Source organism: Chionomys nivalis, chromosome 23 (genome assembly GCF_950005125.1).
Source record: "Chionomys nivalis chromosome 23, mChiNiv1.1, whole genome shotgun sequence".
Classification (NCBI taxonomy): domain Eukaryota; kingdom Metazoa; phylum Chordata; class Mammalia; order Rodentia; family Cricetidae; genus Chionomys; species Chionomys nivalis.
Window position 1 is genome coordinate 30,243,848 of NC_080108.1, and position 25,373 is coordinate 30,269,220.

At 46.0% G+C, this 25,373-nt stretch overlaps 1 protein-coding gene across 1 annotated transcript in view; it reads right to left on the reverse strand.

Moving 5' to 3' along the window:
- The window catches only part of Gabrg3 (gamma-aminobutyric acid type A receptor subunit gamma3), a 487,421-nt gene extending 464,205 nt beyond the window's left edge, over positions 1-23,216 (reverse strand). The window contains exons 1-2 of the mRNA XM_057756257.1: positions 22,853-23,216; positions 18,090-18,238 (exon numbers count right to left, since the gene is read on the reverse strand). Of these exons, the coding sequence (XP_057612240.1) occupies positions 18,090-18,238; positions 22,853-22,905 (202 nt within the window). The 5' untranslated portion in view covers positions 22,906-23,216. The remainder of the gene's footprint in view (positions 1-18,089; positions 18,239-22,852) is intronic.
- Between the last annotated feature and the right edge of the window lie 2,157 nt (positions 23,217-25,373).

The following is a 25,373-nucleotide window of genomic DNA, read 5'->3' on the forward strand; positions in this document are numbered from 1 at the left end:
TGATACAAAGGACAACCAGAACAGTTATTTGCTTCAATACTTGAGATATCAAGGAATTATTTCCTAAGCAAAGCATATAATGTTTGGGGCAGTGAACGCACCCTAGACCAAGTATCCTGCAGGCAGCCACTAAGTCAAACCTCCTATTTTAAATGAAGGAGCACAGGAGTGTGTTTAAATTCTCTGACCTTTGGTCAATGGGCCATCTTAATGTCCAAAACACCAAGTAACCACACCCTAGATCGGGATCTCTTGTTTAGTAGCCACACCTGCTGTCAGCAACTCTGAAAGTACAAAAATAAACTCAAACTCTCTGATCTTCCAACAAAGTAGAACAGGCTTGCATCTGTGTACATCCTGACATTAAATAAAGTATCTTCACATGAAGTTATTCTTTGCTTTGTTTTGGCATTTTTTGATTGTTTAAGACAGTGTACCACCGTAAGCCCCGACGAGCCTGGCACTAGTTAGGAAAGCCAGGCTGGCTCCAAACTTTCCAGCCTCTGTTACCCCAGGGAGTGTGCACAGCACGTGTGCCAGTGGGCAATGGATGTCAGATCCCTAGAGCTGGAGTTACAGTTCTGAGCTGCTGTGACAGGGCTGATAGCAACCGAACTGGGTTCCTCTGGAAAGAAAGAAAGAGCTCGCTCTTCATGGCTGACACATCTCTCTCTCCACTCCCTACATTCAATAATGTTAAGGAATCCCAAGAAAGTTGATACAAAGAAATGGATAAGATGCAAGAGAGCCAAACTGCTGAAACTCAAAGGTAAAAGAAAGCTCTTGAAAGCAGCAAAAGGGAACAGTTCCCAGAATCCACATGGCAGCTCACACCTGTCTATAACTTCAGTTTCAGGGGACCCAACATCCATGGCAAAAACATCAATGCACATAAAAATAAAATAAATATTTCAGAAAAGGAAATTGCAGTTACACGGTTGACCCACACATCATCAGGAACAATGGAGATTCAGCAAAAAGACAAGAAGGCAAATCTGAAAGACTCTTAGATAAAGCACAGCATAGAAACTGACTGGTATGTAAGTGCCTCTCTAGTTCCATAATAATACATAGAGATATTGACGCTTTACTTTCTATCATTGAACTCAACAGAAAACCAGAGATACAACATATCCCCACAACTGATCATCAGACGGAAATCCAAACAATAAAATGAATGAGCTATGGATGCAAGCGACTTATGAATGAAATGTGTTCTGGTTTGTCTAAACCAAAAGGAACCTGGGGAAGAAGGTGTCTATCTGGCTTTCAGATAACAGTCCCTCATCAGGGGAAGTCTGATGAAGGCAGGAAGAACTGAAAATTAAAACCTGAAGACTGGAACGGAAGCAGGGACCATGGAGGGATGTTGCTTACTGACTTGTTCCTCACGACCCATTCACCTTGCTTTCTTACACACTCAGGATCAACTGCCAGGTGTGGCACCGCCCAGAGCAGACTGGGTTCCCCCACATCATCATCAATCAGAAACCTGCCATGCTGACTTGCAGCCATCCAATGTGATGGAGGCATTTTCTCACTTGAAGACCTTCTTCCTAGATAATTCTAGCTTGTGTCAAGATGATGAAATACTAACCAGGACAAGATGAAACTTGGAAACTCTAGAGGTAAAAAGCCCAAACACTCTGATTCCATCATCTGCAAAATGAGTAATAGTGCTCCACAGAACAGAAATGACACTTGCTTGATTACCTAGGGTTCTGGGAGACAAAGGACGATGGGAAAACGTCCTTCCTTTGGAGATGACAAAAATGCTCTAAATTTAAATATTGGCCGAATAACTTTATAAATATAATAAAAGCATTGGACCATCCACTTCAGTAGAATGAATTTTATAGCTTATCATTTATATTTTAAATAATAAATATAAAAAGGAAGACAAAAATAAAAAAAAAACATTTCAGACATATAGGCACTAAAAGAATTCATTACTGAAAGTTATGTTCTAAAAGAGAAATTTACAGGAAATCCTTTAGGCAAAGGAAAATTACAAAAGACATATATTGATCTAGAGGCCAAACACAAACTCTTGCGATTTCTCCCAGTTACCCACCATACCAAGTCCTAAGACCCTACTGCTGCAGACACCACATACTAGGAATAAAAGATGTAGAAAAATCACACTGGAGCCGTACCAGGAGATTTCTCCAAACTGGTTGGTTTTCAGGATGCCAAATCGTGCTATGCAGGCTATGGTGAGGTAACGACACTGACAATCTAACCCGGATGGAAGTTTAAGAATTATAGAACCCACCTGCCAGACAGATGTGCCCACTGACCTGACAGTGGCATGATATATGAGGGGACCAGATACTCCCTAATTTAATTTGGGGTTTGCTCTATAAGATAAATGCCCATACCTAAAACTAAATCTAATTCAAAGTCTGTGATTATAGAGGTCCTGGGCCTTGGTGGACGGTGGACGTTTATGTGGTTGCTTAGAGGCATTGATATAGCATTATGTCACTCCTTAACTATCTCTCTTTATAACCTCATACAAACAGTGTGCTCAGGCATGAACAGAGAAGCCTCTTCCTGAAATCAACAGAGACAAATGAAGAAATCTTGGGCTGAACAAGAACTGAAGGATGGAGGACTCTTGAGGGCTCAGTCCTAGACAAGATACTTATACTACCTACCACCTTAAGATTCAGAGAACATTACAACAAAGGGTGCTGGATGAGTCTAAGAGCTAAAGAATAGGGAGAGAGCGCTCATGAAGTATGATCTTATAAACAGGATACAGACATGGGAACCTCAACCTCCTAACAGTTCTGCATAGTGTCACTGGGTCCTCAGAAACCAGGCCCTCCTAGCATTGAGAGATGAAGACAAACAGCCTCAAGGGGCCCTACCACACAACGCCAATCCACTGATGGTCTCTTCCCTTTCTGTGGTAAGGGGAAGTACGGTGTCTAGTTGTCCCAGTGGTGAACCTACAAGGCTCTTACGGTGAGATCTACACTCAGAATAGCCCTGTTTCGACTCTGGTGGATACTAAATAAATCAAAGCCAACAAGTAGGGGAATGAGCTTTAGAGAAAGAAGGGGGTTTGGAGGGGTAAAATATAAGGGAAAGAGGCTAGGTGAAGATGAACCAAAACATGCAGTGTTCGTGTATGACATTATGAAAGAACAGAATATGTTAGTGAAGACCCAAGTTTGGAGGAGGTTTGCTTCCTTATTCCTGTGATGAACATGGCAAAAGCAACCTGGGGAGGAGGAGAAGTGTTATTTAGCTCACGCTTTGTGAGACCCAGTGGTTACTGAAGGGGTCAGGAACCTGCGGACAGGAACTGACACGAGATCATGGAGGAACACTGCTTCCTGTCTTGCTCTCAGGATCATGGCCAGCTGACTTTCTTATACAGTCTTGGGCCAATGTCTAGGGGTAGCACAGGCCACAGTGAGCTGGTTTCTCCCATCTGAATCGTTCATCAAGAAAATACCCTACAGACATGCTTACAGACCAATCTGATTGGAACATTCTCTCAACGGAGGTTCCCTCTTCTCAGATGACGCTAGCTTGTGTCAAGTAGATAAAAACTAACTACCACACAGGATAGGAATGGGGTCTCTGGGGAGAGTTGGAGGGTGTGGGAGATGGACAGGATCAAGATGCATCGTGATAATGTACGGAATTACCAGAGAATAAAAAATAAAGTGTTATTTTAATAAAATACAACAAACTGAACACATTTTAAGAAAAGAAATACTAATCATTACAAAGATGGCAGTGACGTATCCTTAAACAGATCATGTCTATTTGAATGAAAATAATAAGAACACAACACAGATGTTCTAACAGGATGAAAAATTCTCTTGAATTTACACTCAATGAACTGATATATTGCCCAAGGACAAATTACAGTACACAGTAAACTTTTAACATAATAAAATCATGGATTAACACTCATAAAAATATATAAGTAAGCAGAACCACAAAAGAGGAAGGTAAACAGAAAGAGAAAGAGAATGGAAAACAGAAGAAAACCATAGGCTTAAGTTCACACCAACCATCTCAGGCAACAGATAAAAGCAGACTGCTTGGAAGAGCAAAACAAACGCAAGCCTCACCTCCTAAACCCCTACCAGAAATAAAGCATAAACAGAGCAGCCAATGTACATTAGAAGTAATGGAAATGGAAGGCCTGCCCCACCCCAACACCAGCGCCAGGAAAGCTGGAGGGATAGCTCAAAATGCAACAGAGTACTACCAGGGTTGAAGATATTCAATTGATCCTGACAAAGCAGCCAGTTAGTCAAGAGGGCGTAAGAGCCCTAAATGCATAAGCCTAGCAGCAAGCCTTCCAAAGGCCCGATGCAATGATACGAGCACTAACAAAACTGGAGAAAAGCGGAGGCACAGCCATCCCGGGCATTTTCATACCTTGCTTGAGAACTAGACAGAAATAGACCCAAATTGGCAAGTAGGCTGCTAAGAAAGTAGGAAGCACTTTACGCAATTGGTCTAGATTTTAACTGTGTTTGTTTTCCCCGTAGTCCTTCTGCAGCCTTGAAATGTCCTTCCTCCCAAAGCCCACCCTGTTCCGGGGCTTGTGATGCAGTAGGAGGCTGTTTGGAGGCTGTTTTCACAGTCCTCTCTCGGGGTCCCAGGGAAACTGGTTGACAGGAACAGAAGCCCCAGGCAACCTAAACAATACTCAGACAGGAAGGTGGTTTTTGTTCTGTCTTTCTGGCGCTGAGGATGGAAAACAGGGTCTCCCACATGCCAGCAAAGTTCTCTGCCACCAAGCTACACCCACCTTTCATACAGGCTCTCTGGGTGGGTTCTGTTACCGATGCAGTGGAGTGCTGTAGAAACGGCTTCTGCACTGCATTGCTTAGGAAACAGCTCTATAAGATTTATTTTTGACACCTGTACATGCATTGTATAAATGCAATTTTAAAAATAAAATCTCTGTTCTGCACTCAGTGGATTCAGCACACAAATGATTCAAGCATTCAGAACTGGACTGTCCTACGCTGGAGACACAACTCACATCCCAAACTCAGGAAGTGTACATGGTTCTGAGGAATCTTTGACCAGAAAAGAAATAGCCAGAAAGATGATCTAGGAACAACAGAGACTGAGGAAATAGGACAGTGCCCTATGACTGACTTTTAGAAACCCAAAACTTGCACCCTGGCTGCTGGAGAGGCCCTCCCTACCCTTCTGAGGTCAGATACCCAGGCCATATCCCCTTGAGATCTGTGGGAACCTTGTGGGTGAATCTTAGTAAGAGCCATCACCTCCAGGACAGGCAAGTTTCCTAGCTGCAGGCCTACCTCTGCCCCCAGAGAGCAAGGGACTCACCCTGCAAATGTGGACCTTTTGGGCTGCTGGGGAGAGTATCTGGCTCCAGTGGAGCATGAAAATGACGTGCAACAGGAGGGTTATGCTAGGCAAGCAAGTTGACAAGGACCTACCACCTCATGCCAGGGCGGAAGGAGTGTGTAAGAAACAGAAGCAAAGAGCACCGTCTTTTCTATCAATGGGCTAAATGGGACAAAGGAATTTTGATCAATCTTTAAAGAGGCCATCTGTCAAAAATCCCTCCCCAAGTCAGCATTTTTCTAAGATTAAAGTGTTCACTAAAGGTTGCTTCCTGTCCTCAAAAGTTACTCTTTACACATAAGCCGCGCTTCCCGAGCCAGGCAATCGCGTAAGAATGGGAAGGCTAGCTCTGACCACTCAGGATGCGGCATGGCGACCCCTCTGTGTGTTAGGAAGAGAGGTCTAGCAGGACCGTTGCTGAGTGGGTTTCTCTGCCCAGGTTGGCACAGCTATGGACTTTTCCACAGAAGGGAAACTTTGTTGTTGTTGTTTTTTTGTTGTTTGGTTGGGTTTTTTTGTTGTTGTTGTTTTGTTTTTGTTTTTTTTTGTTTGTTTGTTTGTTTTGTCTTACAGAAATAGTTTGGATTGTGTGGTCATCTTCTAGAGACCGCAGGTCCATTTCTTTTTCCCTTTTCAATTTTTAAATTAAAATAAAATTATGTCACTTTCCTTTTCCAACCTTTTCTGTACTGTATACAGTATACTCTCCATGCTCCGTCTCAAGCTCATGATCTCTTTCTCTTTGTTATTGTTACACACACACACACACCTGTAGGTATATGATTCGGGGGGCGGCTGAACACTCTGTATTGGATAACCAACCTAGCTTATCCCTGGAAAAGCCTTTCCCTACTCTCAGCGTTCTCTACATTCCTTAGTTCCTAAGGTCCTTTCCATGAGTGACGGACCCTGAGGCTTTTCTCTTCCCTGTCAGCACATTTACTGATACTGTCCTTTGGGGGGGGGCTTGTTCAGACAGCCACGTTGCTGAGGCACCATGGGTAAAGCTTCCCTGCCATTTCTCAGAACCATAATCTCACAGCACTTTTCCTGGTCTTAGTATAGTCTGTCCACTCCCTCTTCCCTGATGTCCCCCGGCCTCAAGGGCAGGAGTTGGGCTGTGGATGGACAAATTAGAGCTGGGTACCCCATGGTCACAATTTCTCTGCATTTTGACAAGTTGTGATTTTCAGTTACCATCTCCGTCTACTGCAGGGAGGTTTCACTGGTGGGGATTGAAAGTTACATGTATCTGTGATAGGAGGGTAAATATTTAGAACCCAGTGAGGAATTATGCTGGTTTAATAAAGTCATGGCTGATTACATTGATAGATTTGCGTATGTTGAACCAGCCCTGCATCTCTCACCAAGGCCAGCTGGCCGGGGACTGAAAAAGCATGGGACAAAACCGGTCTCGCTGAACATAATGGACAATGAGGACTACTGAGAACTGAAGAACAATGGCAATGGGTTCTTGATCCTATTGCACGTAATGGCTTTGTGGGAGCCCAGGTAGTTTGGATGCTCACTTTAATAGACCTGGATGGAGGTGGGTGGTCCTTGGACCTCCCACAGGGCAGAGAAACCTGCTTGCTCTTTGGGCTGAGGAGGAAGGAAGACTTGATTGGGGGAGGGGGAGGGAATGGGAGGTGGTGGCGGGGAAGAGGCAGAAATCTTTAATAATTAAATAAATTAATTAATAAAAAAAAGGAAAAAAAAGGAAAGTTCTCTTTCCTTTACACTTATTCTTTCAATTAGAAAAAAAAAAAAATAAAGTCATGGCTGTAGTCTCTCCTCTAAGTCCAAGATCTCACAACTCCAGGTAGTTGGCCCGGTTTCCAGCACTAGGCATGGTTGTCCTCTTGTTAAGTGGACCCTGATACAGTTAGAGATCTGTCACTTATAACCTAGATATGAGTCCCACTACTGTACCCTTAGGATTATTATTACGCCATGGTGGACATCATGGTAGTTCATACGTGCAACAGCTAAGTAGGACTGGTTGGTTGTTTGCCTCTCCCGCAATCCTGTTTCCATGGTCTGGTTGTTGCGAATAGAGCATCAAGGAACATGGCTGAGCAAGTATCTGTGAAGTAGGGTGTTGAGTCCTTTGGGCATGAGTCAGAGTCGTACAGCTGGCTTATATGATAGATTTATTTTTAGCTTTTTGAAAATTCTCCACAATGATTCCCATAGTGGCTGCCCCAGTTTTGAACCCCACCGACAGCAAATGAGGGCTCCCTTCTCCCCATATCCTCACCAGGATTTACTGTCTGTTGCTCTCTTGATAGTTGCCATTCTGACTGAAGTAAGAAGAAACCTCAAAATCCTTTTATTTTGCACTCCCTAATTGCGAAGGAGAGTGTACACTTTTTGATACATTTCTCGGCCCCTTTTATTTCTTCATTCAAGAACTCTCTGTTCAGATTCTGAAGCCCTTATTTTGAATGGGTCACTTGCTTTCTTGGCTCCTTATTTTTTAGTTATTTATGCATTAATTCTCTGTTCAGACACATTTCTTTAGAAGGAGCGAGCCCAGGCCTGGTCTTGGCCCACATAGGGTACACAGCCTGGGGAAAGGCTTTCCCAAGGAAGGACTTTAGAGTCGGGATCTCAAAGCTGCTAACTGGGGCAGAGGCGGCAGTAGACATGAACAAAGACTGGACAACCGCAGGGGAACAAACAAATGGAAAATACTTTACAGGCTAAATTTTAGGCAGCAGGACAGGGAAGGGCAGACTGAAGGCAGAGGCCAGAGAGGAAAGGCTGCTAATCAGATTCTGGTTTCCACTGAATTCCTGGGAGAACGGTATCAAGACATCTCCTGGGCCACTGCACCCAAGTCTCACTCTAAATCATACATACACTGTCGGATTTTAGCTTCCTTCCTTACAATGGTGAACAACGTACCACCCACTTCTCTGCTCGGTCTGCTCCTTGTTGAACACATAGTCCAGAACAACCAGGATTGTAGCGTGGGCCACAGACCACACAGCAGGGCCAGGTACCTTGCAGATATCAGGAAGATTTGATGAAACGAATTAAGGAACTCAGAAGAAAGTACTCTCAGGGAGTAATGCCGACCCTGGGGATCGTCATCTGGGAGAAAGAAACTGGATTCTTACCCACTACTGATAGAATAAATTAGCAGTTACCGTGGAAATCAGTATGGAGGCTGCTGAAAAACTAACTAAGGGATACAGGTTTGATCTAGCTATGCCAGTCCTGGGTGCCCACCCAAAGGACCCAAAAATATTCTACCGCAGATATACCTGTCTGTCTGGGTTTCCTGCCGCCGTATTCATGGTAGATAGAAATGGGCTCATCCTGGATGCCCATCGACAGATGTATGGAGAAAAAAAAAAAAAAAAAAAAAAAAAAAACAGGGTATCTACACAAAAGTTTTTTTTTTATCCGTAAATAAGAATAAATTTATGTCCTTTGCAAGGAAATAGACGAAACCATAGAGCATGTTAAGTGTAAAAGACCAGACTTTATGCTTTATTTACTTTTCTATTGCTTTGACAAACCCCATGACCAAGGCAACCTATAGAAGGGATGGTTTATTTGGGGCTTCCTGTTCCAGGAGGACAGATGTCCATCACCATCGCAGTGGGCAGAAGGGGCAGCAATTATAAGTGATAACTGGAGTATCGAGCTGAGAGCTCACATCCCCAACCACAAGCAGGAAGCAGGGTTCTGAAACCCCAGAGCCTGTCCCCAGTGACATTCTTCCTCCAGCAAGGCTGTACCTCCTAAGGTTCCCCAGAGGGCACCACCAACAGGGAATCAAGTGTTTAAATGTCTGAGACTCTATGAATTCATTCATTCAAACCAGGACAGTCTGAAGGACAAGAAGCACAAAAGCCGTGTTTTCCCTACCATGTGGGAAGACTATACAAGTATACGTATGAATGACAGGAAAAAGGAGTGTCTCGGGAAGGGAGCACTAGCAGGAGGCGGGAAGGGAATGGGGCATGAAGGAGAGGGATAAGATGGAAGCGCATTGCACATGCATGAAAATAGTGAAGCTTATCATTCCTGTTATTCCACACAAATGATATACAGCAGTAAAAACCTTACATGCATCATGGTTACCATGATCACAGCAAGAACAACACTGAGAAAGCCAACCAACCATAGCACCAGATAATGGGCCCATGTTTCTATGAGACATGGATCTTTTCGGTCTTGGTAACAGACTTTTTCTTTCATTTCATTTCCATGTACTTGTCTATTTCAACCATCTGTTTCTATGAGACATGGACCTTTTCGGTCTTGGTAACAGACTTTTTCTTTCATTTCATTTCCATGTACTTGTCTATTTCAACCATCTGTCCGCGTCTCTATTTATTTATTTACCTTAGTAATGAGGATGGAACTCAGGCCTCACACATGTGTAGTGAGACAGAAGCAAGCCCTCAGTGGCCTCCTGTAATGACCAACAGCTATTAACCTATCACCTCATCAATGCCATGATTTGAACTAAGTGCCTTGCCCTGAATCCTCTTAGCTCCAGGAGGAGCATTCCAAGAAGCACTGTCTCCACCCGCAAGTCTACAAAGCACAGAAGGTCACCCAGTAAGGCAGGAACAGCCGAGAGCTGGAAGCTGAAGACGGATGGGAGCTGCTTCCTCTAAGTATCAGTGACCAGCATCAACCTCTTCCTTTCCCAGCGCTCACATGAGCAGGATTGCATCAGGGGCTGCACAGCTCCAGCTGTGTAGAATCTCAATCTAACCCACGCTCGCACTGCTCTCGTCTACGGAACACTTGAGATAACAGCAGACCCTGCTTTCTTTCGGATTGCACACCAAGACAGGTCGTTCATGCCATGACACAAACCTCACTAAATTTCACAAAACTCCAGTTGTTAAAAGCGTGGTCTTTGACCATGGCGCAACTAAATTAGAAATCAAAAACGGAAAGATGCCTTGAGCCACCTCAAATACTTAGAAAACAAAGGGAATGCATCCAAGAGTCAAAAGTGAAATTAAATAGAAAGGACTTTGTCTCTAGCGGACGAAACACAGAAATATGAGGGAAAATATAAGGAGTATAAGGAGTCGCGATAGCAGGAAACTCAAGAGAAACTATGAAGCTGGACTCTAGATTAGAAAAGGAATGGAGTTTATAATGTCAACCTCCCTCCTAATAAACTAGAAGAAAAAAAATAACCCAAAAGTAAACATAAGAGGGGCAATAGTGCAAGAATGGTGAGCTGGAAAACTGAGGTAACACCCATTCCACCATGTCAGGTTCCAGCCCTGGCTTTTGTATTCTGAAACAATATCGAGGCAATTCTGTTGCAATGCCCAGCTGTGGGCGGCTGGACTAACTCTAGCTTAAAATCCGGGGACATACAATGTTCCAGTTCATCAGGCTGTGTGTCTAACAGCATCTCCTCACATGTGGCAGTAGGGATCCCCGCCCACACCCAAGGGTATCCTCTTGCAGCAAGAGGATCTGAAAGGTACCACGAACCAGATGTTGGCTCCACAGTGATGAGGCCTGCAGACCAAAGCAGAGACCCGGTGAGGGGACAAAGCCATCAGCTGGAGCAGCCGTCTGAGGACTCTCTACTGGCTCTCAGAAACCATGCTGAAAGGGAAGCCACAACAGAGTAGGTCTGGGCAGGGAGGATGTGAGACACCAGCCACTTTGTGTCGGCTGGCAAAGGCCAGTGATTACCTATACTCTTGGTCGAAGACTTCATTATACCACTTAGAGACAGAAGCCTACAGGGGTCTCTCTGAGTGTCTGTTGGGGAGCAGAAGTAAGGCCAATCATCCAAGACGGGAGTCCTTCTCACTCATACACACTAATCCAGATGCAGCTACTTTGCTCAATTCCTCAGACAGTAATGAATAAACATAAGAAACAAGTCGTTTTTATTCTATGAACTGAACTGATTATTCAAATGAGGCCCAGGCATTTATATTTAAGATTATATTTAGGAATATATTTATATCTATATCTATATATCTCTCTATATATATGAGTAATTTACCAAATCATACTTTTAAGAAACACTAAATTGCTTATACAATAAAACTTCATTACACATTTCCAATAAGAGAAATATACATCCTAACTGAAATTATTATTTAACTGAACTTCTGGGTGATACTCATGAAGCCTGTCTTACACAGAGGCCGTTTAAACCAAGAGAGGGTGGGCGTGGGTCCTAACTGCTCAGGAACGAGTAAAGAGCCATTTCCCCAAACAAGAAGAATCCTCCAGAGGGGTAATCTGCTACAAAACACGGGGGGACTTAACCTGGCAGCTCTGAGGTGTGTCTAATTAGTCTCTCAGGAGATGACAGGTATAATTTCGCCACAAGGTTTGTTCTCCACCTCCCTTATGCATTTGAATTAAAATTTGTGGGAGAGTCAGTTAACTAACTCCACAGTAATAGCTCTCTCACTTCAAGCACAGCAATTAAGAATGTCTGTTTCCTCTCCTCCTACATCTGTTCTGAGACTGGAGTGAATACATTTACATTATGCTCTAGGTGCACAGTAATTGCTGGGAAGTGACGGCATGGCCGTCTGTACACTAGGCTGTGGATCAGAGGAAGGGTCTAGCCTAGCTGAGCCCAGGTCAGGTTGGCAGGATTTAAAACACGAAACTCTGGTTGGCCTTAGTCATGCAACTTCCGGGAGACGTTAGGTTGTGCACGAACAGTGCACAGTGGGCCGAGGGACCTACTTCCAACTCCCTCTTCCATGGCAACTGGAAGGGCAACCTGATATTTGTTCTTCATTACCTGAGACCCAAACAGTGTCTCCTCTTCACCCCTATTAACTTCTTTATTAATTTTTGGCCTGAAGGTCAAACCCAGGGCAGCGTACTTTGGGCAAAGACTCCACTCCTGCCCCACACGTCCAGTCTCTTCTATTTTTCTTCAGATATGACCATGACAATAGTAATGGGCAGTGGTCTCCCTCTACTATCAATACAGAAGTTCATAATCATTGAGATCTTTGTGAAGCCATTCTTACACACCTCACATTCTCTCAAACAGCATGTTCCCATCTGAAGTTCTCAACATAGCATGGCGGAACACGGCAGACAGGACCAGCAAAAGAAAGGGTCAGGGATGCTCTCTGCTTCCCACTGCTACCCATTCTTTGTGCTGAGAGCTCACCTCTGTGGCCAATGGGTCTCAGACATCCATCTCACAGCTCCGGCATTCTTAGAAATGCTCACTGAAGGACTGAAAGAGCCACGTGAAAAAAATTTCTTAAAAATCACTCATCTATGGGATCTAAAACATAATCTTAATTGCAGAAACTGAGAGCCAAACAGCAGCTAGCAGAGGCTGGGGGGAGGATGAGCAGGTAGGGGAGTGGCCATCAAGCGCTAAGTTGGAGATAGCCAGGAGCTGCTGTGTCTCCGCCCACATTCATGAACACAGCCCTCAGTGCTGTGCTGTACACTTCAAAGACGCACACAATGGAATTTCAATGTTTTCAATACGAGAACTTATCAACATTTGGCTAAAGAGATATAATGAATATGACCATCAAAAAGGTCATAGGTGCAAACTGTTGGTGCACGCAGGGCATCCAGCGAGAACACAGGAGTGCCTGCCATGTTCCCTGGGTCACTAAAATAACACATCCGACCCTTCTGTCATGTCCCGACTGCCTTCCACACCACATTTAGAAGTTACAGCGCATTTGAGGAAACATGCTTCAGAGAAGCTAGAGCTTGCAGAAGAGGAACTCAGCAGTGAACTGTCTCTCCACTGATCGACCCAAGAGAAGATCTACGTGAAATGGGCCTGTGGTCATTCCTACCCATTGCCTCTGTCATCACACAGTGTAACAATACACAAATTCATTTTTCTCCACATGACCACAATGGCATTTGCTCTCTAATTTCTCCTCTAATAATCTATACTCTGAGATGTGATCAAACATCTTAAGATCCCTACCACGAGTTTATCTCAGTCATTACCTTCTTTTCCACAATTATACTGTTTGAAAGTTTATCCTCCTGTAGCCTTTCCCATCTCATAGGACAAGATCTACTCCTCAGAATGGTATCCTATGTGGCCCTAGACGGACGGAGGACATGGCTTTAGCATTACTTAAAACGATGGATGATTGCCAAGAAACTACAACAGATTTATCCATAATTTAGGATCTAACAGAGAGAATCGCTATGAACTACAGGTATAAATACAATAATCACAATTTGTGACGTGGAAAGTAATCAAGGGAGTCTGTGGCATAAGCAGATCCACATCCATCTCTTTATCACAGACAACAACGCTGGGGAGAGTTTAGCGTCAAGACAGTGCTGGGTGCTGTAGCTGTAGCTGGGTGGAGTGGGGAAGGGGAGGAGAGAGAGAGGGAGAGAGAGAGAGAGAGAGAGAGAGAGAGAGAGAGAGAGAGAGAGAGAGCACACGTACAGTGCACCTGTATTTTGGAAGTGGAACTGTCCTTGAAACAGAAAACACCAACATCCGGGTCCCACCACAGCCTGCCATCCTGGGCAGGCACTCAGAAAATCAGCAATTACATTTGAAGGATACGTGCTATGAAAAACTCAAGGGAGGGACTCTTGGCTTATTCCAGTCATGATCTAAAGGACAGCACCTTCAGGAGGTAAGATTAGGAAGAGCAGTTGAGCTTAGCGTAGACGCAGGAAAGCACAGCTAGGACAACAGAAGCCACACAAGGAAGCCACATGAGCTAATGTCCCTGAACATGTCACTCAGAATGCAGTGGAAGTGGAGAAGTAGGTAAACAGGCAAGGGCATAGTTTTTTCATGTACTTCCCTAGGTCCTAAACTTCATCTTAGAAGCAGAGTAGAATCTTCAAGAGTTTCCAATCCAAAAGGTTTAGTTAACCTGGTGGGAATGCCTGTATCTTCTCTCCAGAGCTGCCTGGGGAACCTGTCTCCTTCACCTGTAACAGCTGCAACGTAGTATGGGCAGGTCAGTGTTGTTCTCCAGATGACCACTGCATGAATTTGTACAGAGAACACAGAAAACACGCTGAGGAACTGGGGGAGGGGGATGTCAAAGGGGAAGTGAGCTAGCAGGTCAACTGAGTGCTCCTCTAAGCTAACAGCAAACCAGTCGGCAGCATCTCAGCTGAGTATCGTTTGCTGTACTGTGACAGGATAGGGTAATGGTCACCATCGGTAAAGTGCACTAAACTTGAACAGAAATCATGACAACAGAAAAGCAATGCTGATCTTTGTGAGAAACTGGCCTTCAACAGAGCCCTCTGAGCCAGGAAAGAAAACACAGACACAGTATCTTCCCAGGAGAACCACTCTTAGGCAGTTAACTCTACTCTAGCTGAGTATCAGCAAGTTGCTAGAGCTTGCTAGTCAAGTGCTACTTAGTATTCAGCTGAAAGAGGAAGATGCGCCCACAAGCCTATGAGGGATAGGGACTTTTATCAGGACACTGGGCTGCCCCAAGATCCAGGGGACAGCAACAGGAGGGCTTCAGACTGTGAAATCACAGAGAAGCATCCTGCCTTGTGTGAAATCCTTTCACTCCAAAACCACAGGGCCCTTCTCCTGTGAAAAATTCACAGCTCTTTATGTACTCAGTGGGAAGCCTTCCCTAGCCCATGGCCTCTTTCTATGGTTCCAGCTTCCTGCGGTCAGCCATCATCGAAAATTAGGTGAACACAGTACAGGAAGGTATTTTGAGAGTGTGTTTACATAATATGTATCACAGTATGTTGCTACCGCTTGGCTATTTTATGTGTTATTATTGTAAAGTTCTTACACTGCCTTATTAATTAAATCCTATCACAGGTTATTATAGGTCCTCTGGAGGACAGGATATCATGGGTGCTTTCAGGAACACATCGAGGGTCCTGAAATAAAACTCACATGGATAAGGAGGAAGTTATTTTAAACTGTAGAAGTGTGAATGTAGCTTGCCTGTGGCACTGAAAGGACCTTCCTGTTTGCCATCCAAGCATTGTGTGTGTGTGTGTGTGTGTGTGTGTGAGAGAGAGAGAGAGAGAGAGAGAGAGAGAGAGAGAGAGAGAGAGAATAGGCTTCCTCAAACTTTCTATGAACAGCAAGTGATAACTGACCTTTCAGAAGGGCGACAGAGGTCTGGCTGGGAAGCCAAGCGGACCCACTTCCTACCTAAAAAATGTCCTCAACCCAGAGAGTGTGTTACCATGATGGAAGGTATCGGCTAGACTGACCTTTTCCAGAACTGCACGTTTGTCTTTGTTCTGGCCCACACTGAGGAAGGCAGCAACACAAAGCAGAGAGAGCTAATTCAAATATGGCATGAGTCTTTAAAACTTCAAGCCTGCCCCAAGTGATACACGTTCCACAAGCTACACCTCCTAATCCTCCTCAAACAACCACTACCTGAAGACCAAGAACTCAAATATATGAGCCTATAGGTTTGAACCACTTCCATTTAAACCACCACAAGGGCATAGCCAGTCATGGGTTTTAGGCTCACTTAAATGCACCAGGCATGAACTCCAACTTGTTTTCAAATTAATTTAGAGTTTGAAAAAGCTTCAACCTGGCTTCAAGTCCAATCAGAAAGTTGTTGGTTACTACATAATCTTTGTTCCACGGGGGCACAAGTGGCCGTATCTTGTCAGGCCAGTCCTTACTGTAGTCCTAGGCTTCACATATGGTCAAGTGTATGCATTACTTTTCTTCCGGGGCAACCTGCATAGGACTCTCCAGCTCTCTGAATCCTAGCCAGTAGGAATGAAGCTTTTTGGTGTGTGTCATCTTGAGCTCTCTGCGTGCTATGGATGATGTATGTGGTGTCTGCGGAGACTGTCTTACCACCAAGCTCTGAAGGGTAACTGGGAGCAATGTTAGGATCTTAAAATGCCTGGAGGAGGGTCTATAGGACCTCACTGAAACAACCAGAAAAGAAATAATCATGTCTGGTGACAGGCTTTTTATTTAACAGCTTATGGTGTGTGGGAGATGCAACATCCAAGTTATAGGGTAAAACCATTTAATTTCCTTTTATGCGTGTGCTTGTGCGTATTTAGAAAGTGTCTTTATTAGCAGATTTCTATACTCCTTAGAGTTACGGACCCTTCCCATCCTCCCTCCTCCCACTCTACCCTCCCATTCTCTACATCATTTAACCACTCCTAGCTCATGGTTTTCCTGCCTCCTTTGTCCCAAACCTGCATTCCAGCTCCCCCTCTTCAAATCTGCCCTCCCCACGGTCACTTAGAGTTTCCTGACTTCTGTAGTTACTCCAATGTAACACACTGATCTAAATAGTCAAAGCTACCATCTACATATGAAAGACAATATGAGATGTTTGTCTTTCCAATCTGGATTACTTAGGATGAACATTCCAAGCTCTATTTACCTAAAAATTTCATAAATTTACTTTTTAACACATGAGCAATAGTCCGCTGAGTAAATGTACTGCATTTTCTTTTTTATTCGTCGGTTCCTGACTATTCTTCTTCCCTGGCTATCACAAATAGAGGATCAATGACTGTGGACGGATGGGCAGTCATCTGGGCAGGAGGACATCCAGTCCTTGGGTAGAAACCTGAGGGGGGTAGAGCAACATCACGTGGTAGATCTTTTTTCCCATCTTCTTGAGACACCTCCACACTGATTTCAACAGAGCTTGCCCCAGCTTGTACCCACACTAAGAGCAAATAAGTGTTTTTATTTCCTGCATCCAGGCCAGCATTGGTTATCATCTCTAGACATCCTGGCTGCAGTCAACTGAAGAAATACGTTTAAAGCTGGATACCAGTTAGAGAAGGGTGGTACCTCTCATCACTGCGTACAAGAAGAAGGGACACGTGGAAATTGGACATGGCTCCTCCAGTATCACAGTGGGTACACACCTTTAAATTCTCCCGCACGAACCACAAATATTTTGAAATCCCACGCCAGTTAGAGCAAAGGTCATTATAGATCCCGATACAGATAAACTGCAGTCCTGAACTCAGAAAGTGGGAGGGATTTTTCTGGCAACGGTCACACACACACGAAAGTTTACGAGCTGAAGAGCACTGTCAACAACAGCTCCATCGAAAGAGTTCTGAGAAACTTCCTAAAAGAAGAGCCAATAAACTGCATCAATATTACCTCCCCCACCCATCACATGCCGTGAAGGAACCTGAGGACAGAATGAAGACACGCTGCAGATCTGACAGGAGGCAACCAGCAAGGAGCTCTCAACCCCAGCAGTAAAAAAGCCAAATGAAGCTTTCACAGACCACCCTGGATAAGAGGGAATAGCAAGGGTATCCGTTTCCATGAAGATACGCACTGGTGACAATGAAACATGCAGCAAGCTCAGTGGACTCACTGAGAAACTGGTCCATTTCTCAGTACTACTACAGGGAGTGGAACGTCCTCGGTACTACTGGCCTATGCATACATGTTGCCTGTAAAACTTAAGGAAGCAAAACACACATTAGGAAACACCTCACAGGAAGAACACGACTGCTGTTAGCAGAATAGCCCTGCCCAAGTTAAACTAGACACAGGGCAATGGGTAAGTTGATGACAAAGTCACAAGGCTATGACGGGAAATACAGACCCCCACCTGGAAGACCAGGGCCAGTCTCTAGGGTTTCCTATCACTCACTGAAACTGTGACGAATATTGTAGACCCAATTGCACTAGGTTAGCAACGCTGCATTTCTAACTATTCACTATGAAAATTCTAAATTCACATACGGTCAGAGTGTCTTTTGTATCGGAATAACAAACGGGCACTTACTTCCAATGTCCGGCCGCAGCTTTTTGTCATATTCTCTCAGCAATTTGTTGAGAATCAGCGTCACGTCAGTGTCCTGTGATCGGGGTGCCAAGACCCACTTCTGGTTTGGTGGAGAGTCTTCACTTTCATCCTCCTCCACCCTCCTGGACCTGCAGTTACAATGTAACAAGACACATAAGTTGCAACATTTCCAGAAAATTCCTCAGACTTGTCCGTTCTCAGTGCTACTAAAAGGAGCAGAATGTCCTCAATACTGCTGGCCTAGTCATACATGTTGCCTGTAAAACTTAAAGAAGCAAAACACATGTTAGGAAACACCCCACAGGAAGAACACAACTGCTGTTAGCAGAACAGCCCTGCCCAAGTTACACTAGACACAGGGCAATGGGTAAGTTGATGACAAACTGGCCGACAGGAAATAGGCACCTAACTCACCTGCCCAAGTCAGACACACTTCTGAGTACTCTGTGGTGCTGTTTCTAAGTTCCACCAACAAGACTGAGGAGGGAGGGCGGAGCTTTTACAGAGCAGACTCACTGAAACCAGCTGACTCTGTGCCTTCCCTGTGGCCTGGGCTTTGGGAGACAAGCCTGTGGGCATTCTGAGGTGGCCTAATTTGCTGGCACTCAGCAAGGGGGACAGCCAGAAGATGTGTTCGTTGATGAGCGCAGAATGCCCTCTGGCAGTTTACACCTTGATCACCCAAACTGGTTCATCTCTTTCTCAGCAGGCTTTCAGAATTAAGTATTTTCTAGTATGTCTTCAACACTCTAAGCTTTTAAGTGGATCCCAATGAGCCCTGGACGTCTCTGACCTTCCGCCCAGCTCTGCTAAGCACCACAGCCCTTTCTGTAGAGTGACCCATACTTACAGGAGGAGACACCTCTTCCTCCTCATGAGAGACCTCAAGACAACAGCAGATTTTCTCAGTGAGTGAGGCCTACCCAGTCACAGCACCTGGGGCTTGGGAGAAAAGAGTATGTTTCAACCTTGATGCCATACTTCTCTTATGTGGGATGCCCCCGAAAGTTAGAAGAGCTTAAGAAACAAAACCCCTGTCCTCCTTTGTCATTGTATGTGTGCTTTGATGTCATTCTTCTACAAGAGGGTGGAAGGGGGCGCAAGCAGAGCGATTTGTTCCCACTGGGTAAAAGACCAGTTCTGTTCTGTCATGAATCCCAGACAGGCGTCCATTGTGAGACCCACACCAAGGTACATGTCCTTGGTTTCCTGAAGCTAACAGGGAGACGGTGAAGAGTATAAACACTTAAAAGTTCAGCCCTTGGTCTTCACTGAGATCTTCAGAGGCATATAGCAATGTTTCCGTACAAGTCAGCTTGTCTTTGCATCAGCCTTGCGTGTGTTAAGAAGATACAGCTGGCAGGTCAAGCAATCTAAACCACAAACCCATGCCCCTGATGTCCTGTCTTTACTGAAGATGGGTCCCTCGGGACTCCCGGAACCCACAGAGATCTGAAGATGGTGAAGTCCACACATGTAATGGCACTTTATTTACACATAATGCCCACAGATGCTTCTGATGGTTCCCAGGTGACCAGTTCAACACAGCTGCTATGTCAACAGCTATGACAAGGTATTGGCTAGGGAATGAGGACAAGAAGACGGCTGGACGTGTTCGGGATTGTGTCTCCAATCAACAGCTGCTCAGAGCCGCAAATGAGGAAAGTGTGGACGAGAAAGGACAGCGAGCCATGTGAGTGTGAGTTGCTGATAATGAGTCTCGCGGAATAGCATTTGCAATTAAGCTTCTCCTAAACCGATCTCGAAGTGAATTCTGTTTCATGAATAACTCACTAACTAGGAGATTGAGATAAGCCGTCCACAGACGCCGAAATTGTTGTGGCTTTTTACCGAAGCTGAGCATTCACCACCAAGAGGAACTTAGGATATTTGGTGTCTCCACCCAATAAGGGGGATGCACTTCACTAGCTGTGAAACTGCATTTGTACAAAGAATGTGGTGGAGTTTTAAATGTCCAGGTATTTTATGTGGACGGAAGCTGTATCAGCAATGTTAAAATATCATGATCTTAATGAAAGCAAAACAAAATAAGAAAAAGCACGAGTCAACTGGACAGCGGATAGCCACACACTGCCTTTAGGACATAACAAATTATCCCAGGACAAAGATACTTGGGGGCTGTGAAATTGGGTAGATAGTTCCTCCAAGCGACATGAGGCTTCCAGGGTGCCCTGCTACATGCCTGTCTTTCTCCTGCCCTCCCTTTCTTGTCTTCCTCTGGCCACCTCTTGCCCTGCCATCTTCACCACTGCAGAGGCACTGGGTCTACAGCTCCACCCACGGTCCTCACTGGCCCATCAGTCACGTGTGCATAGTCAGTACACTCAGCCCTCCCTGTTAACTGTACTCCTAGATCCTGAACAGTCCCAGAAAAGCCTGCTACTTCAAGGGCTGGTATTATAAAGAGTCTCATTCTCCCTCTAGTGGTCAGAGGCGGTACCTGAAATTGCATAAGCTTCTTCCTGAAAGGCTGGACAGGAGGGAGTGCTGGGGTTAAGGGCCGGAAAAGCAGACGCGTTCTCTCCCTCTCCTCCGTGGAACCCCAGCTATGGAGCTGGTACAAAGTGCTTCGGAGGTCCTTGCTCCTCAGTTGCCAGCACTGAGCTTCGCCCAGTCCTGGAGATGAACCCTCCCCCTCTACTGTGCCCTGAAGGAAACCAGTCTCACCTCAGAGGACCCACTAGCAGGTGGATGGAATGGGATTTCCTTTCTCTCCAGAATTCTACATGGGTTATATATAACCTTCTGAACACGCTGTTGCTTGGATTGCTGCCTCCTAAACAGCATTGCTGCAATTAGCTTTTCCTTAAAAGTAAAGCAAGCGCATGCTCAATCCCCAGACATTTCCTTCTGTTCATACACCTTCTCTTCATCAGAATGACAGGAGCAACCTCCAAAGGAGTTTTCAACTTTAAAATGAATCCCTGAACCTAGGAAATTAGTAAACATGTTGCAAACATTAAAATGAGGTACCACGTTTTCCCATGTAATAAGCTCTGCTATGGGTACCAGGGGTGGGGGAGGCTCTCCCATTGCAGAGACACAAGGGATCCTGTCAGAGTCTACATAGGGAGCATCCGTACCAGCAGGGAATCTTGAATGCTGAAGAGAATCTTCTCAGAGACACTAAACCCATTAAAAAGTAAACACCCTTTAAAGTGAGACATACAGCAATAAAATAAGCACCAAATGGATTCTTTTAAGCTGATAAGCAATTATAATTGCCACGACTGAAGGCTCTGATAGAGAACATGTAACATCAGTACATGTACCTTGGTGTGAAGGAAAGATGAGGACTCCCAAGAGAGTCTCATGTTTGGGAGTCTGCAGAAACCAGACTGCTCCACCTTCCCCCGGTCGTACACAGAACGATGAGGGAACCTGGCATCTTTTCTTGCAGAACTGCAACTATCTATAAATCTACACACATGATCCAACCCCAGACTGCAAGGCAGGTTTCTGAGGTGCTGGCTAGAGGAAGGGACTTGCTGACGCCGCTGTAGCCTTATTGATGCTTCTGGTGGCGTCTGCTCTGAACCAAAGTCCCTCCAGACACAAGTCCCTTCAAAACACACTTGTGCACTGCACGTTTTAGCTGCCTCCTTGGACAAGAAGAAACTTTGGTGGAGAAGCCTCCCCTTCCTGAGTGAGTGTTCAAGTCTCCCGTGTTAACTCAGTAAGTCCTGGGGGATAGGGACTGGGATTTCTTCCTTAGGGTAAGGACCTCCTCCTCTCAGTTTTGTGGAGTTGTTGAGGAGACCTCATAGTTCTTTGATATTTCACACACGTGAAGGAGGATGGACAGCGATGAGGGCTACAGGACCTGTGAACCACAGCGATGGATGCTTTCTAATTTGCTTTCTGATTCAGGAAATTGAGAAAAGTCCAAACAAGTGCGCTCTCTGGAAGGGACGGGAGCCCTCTGACTCCTAGGGTGAGGGTAGGGAATGCAGTCAGGGATTTCCCAAGCTCAGGGTAGTCTACAAGTAGGAGCCAGAGCATCAGTCTGGGAGATGGGAATTAAACCATGTCAACATCTCTGGTTGTGTTTATGGAAACACGCTTTAACCCTTCCGGTGCCGCCGCCCTTTTCGTGAGCCCTTGTCTGTCTCTGGAGTGCTTCTGAGTTTCTGTGAGCTGACTGGTGCTGGTTTGGGGTAAACCCGGTGAGGTAATTTCCCACAGTTTCAGGAAGAAGCGCCCGTGTGAACCGCAACATGATTCTTTTAGAGTCTGAAGTGCTTGCATGTGGTGTAGGAGCTGGGAGAGATGCAGGACTCTTCCTGACCACCTGCTCCAGCCCCCTTCAGCACAGGGTGATTGAGAAAACAGAATTCCTGGGTCTTGGGATTTCTTCTCAATGATGGAATGGATATAGAATGTTAACCCATGTGTGTCAGTAAGCCCTTGGATAGCTGGCACGGGGAAGAGATGAGAAAGGTAAGGCCACTGCCTCATCATTTTGAATTCCAAATTCCCTTAAAACCACCACATCCTAAAATCGCCTGGACAGACCCCACACACATCGGGTGGCGGAGGGGCTGCAGCGGCCCTGGAGAGGGGGTCTGGTCCTGGGGGAGACCTACAGGTGAGGTGCCTGAACCATCCATCTCCTGCAATCCAGTGGACGGTGCGCACCAGGGACTGTCGGCCGGCAGACAGCGCCCCCCGCCGCCCTTCCACCCCCGCCGGCCTCGGGGGAACGCCTGGCAGCCACTTACCGAGCGTGTAAACCCGAGAACAGGCAGAGGAGAAGCAGCAGCTTCGCAGCCATGGCGCTCCGGGCGCGGGTCCGAAGCCTCTGCCGGGCGCGGCTGTCCCGGCTTTCCTCCGGCTCAGGCGCCCAGGCTACCACGGGCTGCAGCACCTCGGAACCGGCGGGCCGGGAGGGACAAATGTCAGCTCCGAGCGCCGCGGCCCCGACGGTCCCGGCTCCGCGGGGCGCACGCGGGAAGTGTCCGCTTCCGGGCGCTCTCGGCGCGCGGGGCGGGGGGGATGGGACGGGCGGCAGGTGGCGGGGCGCCCTCCTCCCGGAACCCGAGACCCGCGGGCCACCCGCCCACTACCCGGGCTGGCTCGGGGCTCTGAGCTGAGGCCGCTGCGCTCGGAGGCGGGGCAGGAGGTCGCGGCTGCTCTGGCGGTGCCCGCCAGCCGCGGCGGGGAGGAGTTTCCCCAATTAGCACGCTTGGAAACGCCGGGCGAAGGCAGCGGGGTTTGAATGGACTCGGAGTTGGAGGTCGGGAAAGGGGGCGGGGCTGGGGAGGAGAGCTTGGGGATCCCGCAGGGAGGCACAGAAAGGGCCCGGGGACTGGCCCGTGTCATCAATGGAGCCCTGGGCATTGGTAGTTTTTCTGCAGCGCACCCACACTAGTTGCCTCCCGTGTCGTGTGTCTTCTCTTGGGGACGCCATTGCAAGGAGGCGAAATGGTTTGCCCAAAGGCGATATTCTCCAGTGTGGTGCTTGCCTTCCCTCAACTCCCCCTGGTGCTTGTAATTGTGGCTTGCTAGGAAGTCCCAACCGTGTCCCTTTCTCTCCTAAAGAGAGGCTAGAACATATCGGTAATTAGCAGAAGAGAAACGATTAAGGCCAGAGAGAAGGGTTCAAAGTTAGAAAGCAAGGAACTCTCCGTGGAGTGGAACTGAAACTATTTTCATGTCCCAAACTGAAAATTGCCTGTTTTTCTTTGCATGACCCCACAGAAAGCTAATCTTTTGCCATGTAATTATTAGCTTCAATACAAATAAGAATTTTGCTTTCTTAATGGAAAAAAAATTATTGATAGAAAATACATTTTCAACTACGATTATCCATGGAACCACGACAGGTTCTTTAATACTGACTGCTCTAAGGTACTATCCTTCCAGCCAGGCTACCATGATGTTTATGAGAGGCGCTATGCCTGCTTTCAGGAATCCATCAGGACTGGGCCTGTGGATTGTTGGCTCTCCTTCAGAGAAGAAGGGGTCTGAGATGCCATTGGACCCTCACCTGATTTCCAGCCATACTTCCCAGCCATTTGTATGCATTTGGCCTCACTGTCAATAACCTGAATGGGATTGGGGGTGCTCGAACATACAGACTTGGGGACAGTGGGGCAAGGAGGTAAGGAAGCAATTAACCATGTTAAGTGAAGATTTTGCAGTTTGATTGTTTCGTGTTCACGTGACATCCAGTCAGTAACCTCTTACCTGTCCTCTGTAAGCATGGCCAATAAACTCCAGCTCCATCAGCTGAACTGTGTGTGTGTTGGGGGGGGGGGGGACTTAGGTTCGTTGTTATGGTCCAGGAGGAGGGTGTGGACATGGAGCGTATTTGCAGAGAAAAGGGATTTTGGCCACTCTGACAAATAAATCTTTTCATAAAACAGAGAGAAAAGCAGGTTGCAGCTCTTGGGAATTCCCTCCCTGGTCTCTGAATTCACAGATGGGGAGTGCAAGCCAGCAGGATGCTGGAGACTGTGGTTGGTAACAGTCTTGTTTTTAACTAAGTAAGCACAATGCTGCCTTGATTAACATGAGGCCATTGACTACTACCTACCTGGGTGGGGACTTGAGCTCACCCTGCTCAGCCCAACCAGACCTGTTTCTAGCATCCTTCTTTGCCCACACTTATGTAAGTACAAAGGTCTGTGTTCTCTGGAGATTCCTACCAGCCAGCTCCTGGCTCACTTCTTCAACCTTCTGCAAAACTCTTCCTTCATCTCCAATTTCTGCACCGTACAATGGAATGCTTCAAAAACCACTCAAAAAATGGTGCACTATTATCTTGAGTCTCTTTACCAGTGTAGTCATGTCTCAGTTTCCTCTCTGGAAACTGGTTCCCTGGGTCCCTGGGAATGCTAAATGTGTCATAGAAAATGCATTAAAATTTTCAGAGACCTCCCATATGGTTTAAGTCAACTCTAGACTATTTGCGATGCCTACTGTATAGAAATGCTATGTAAATCGCTGTTATAATTATTTAAGGAATAAGCTAAATGCCTCTTTGGTACAGATATACCTTTTTTTTGTTTGTTTGTTTGTTTGTTTGTTTTTTGTGGTTTTTCGAGACAGGGTTTCTCTGTGGTTTTGGAGCCTGTCCTGGAACTAGCTCTTGTAGACCAGGCTGGTCTCGAACTCACAGAGATCCGCCTGCCTCTGCCTCCCGAGTGCTGGGATTAAAGGCGTGCGCCACCACCGCCCGGCCCAGATATACCTTTTTAAGACAATATTTTCCATTCAAGTTTATTTGAACCCAAGGAT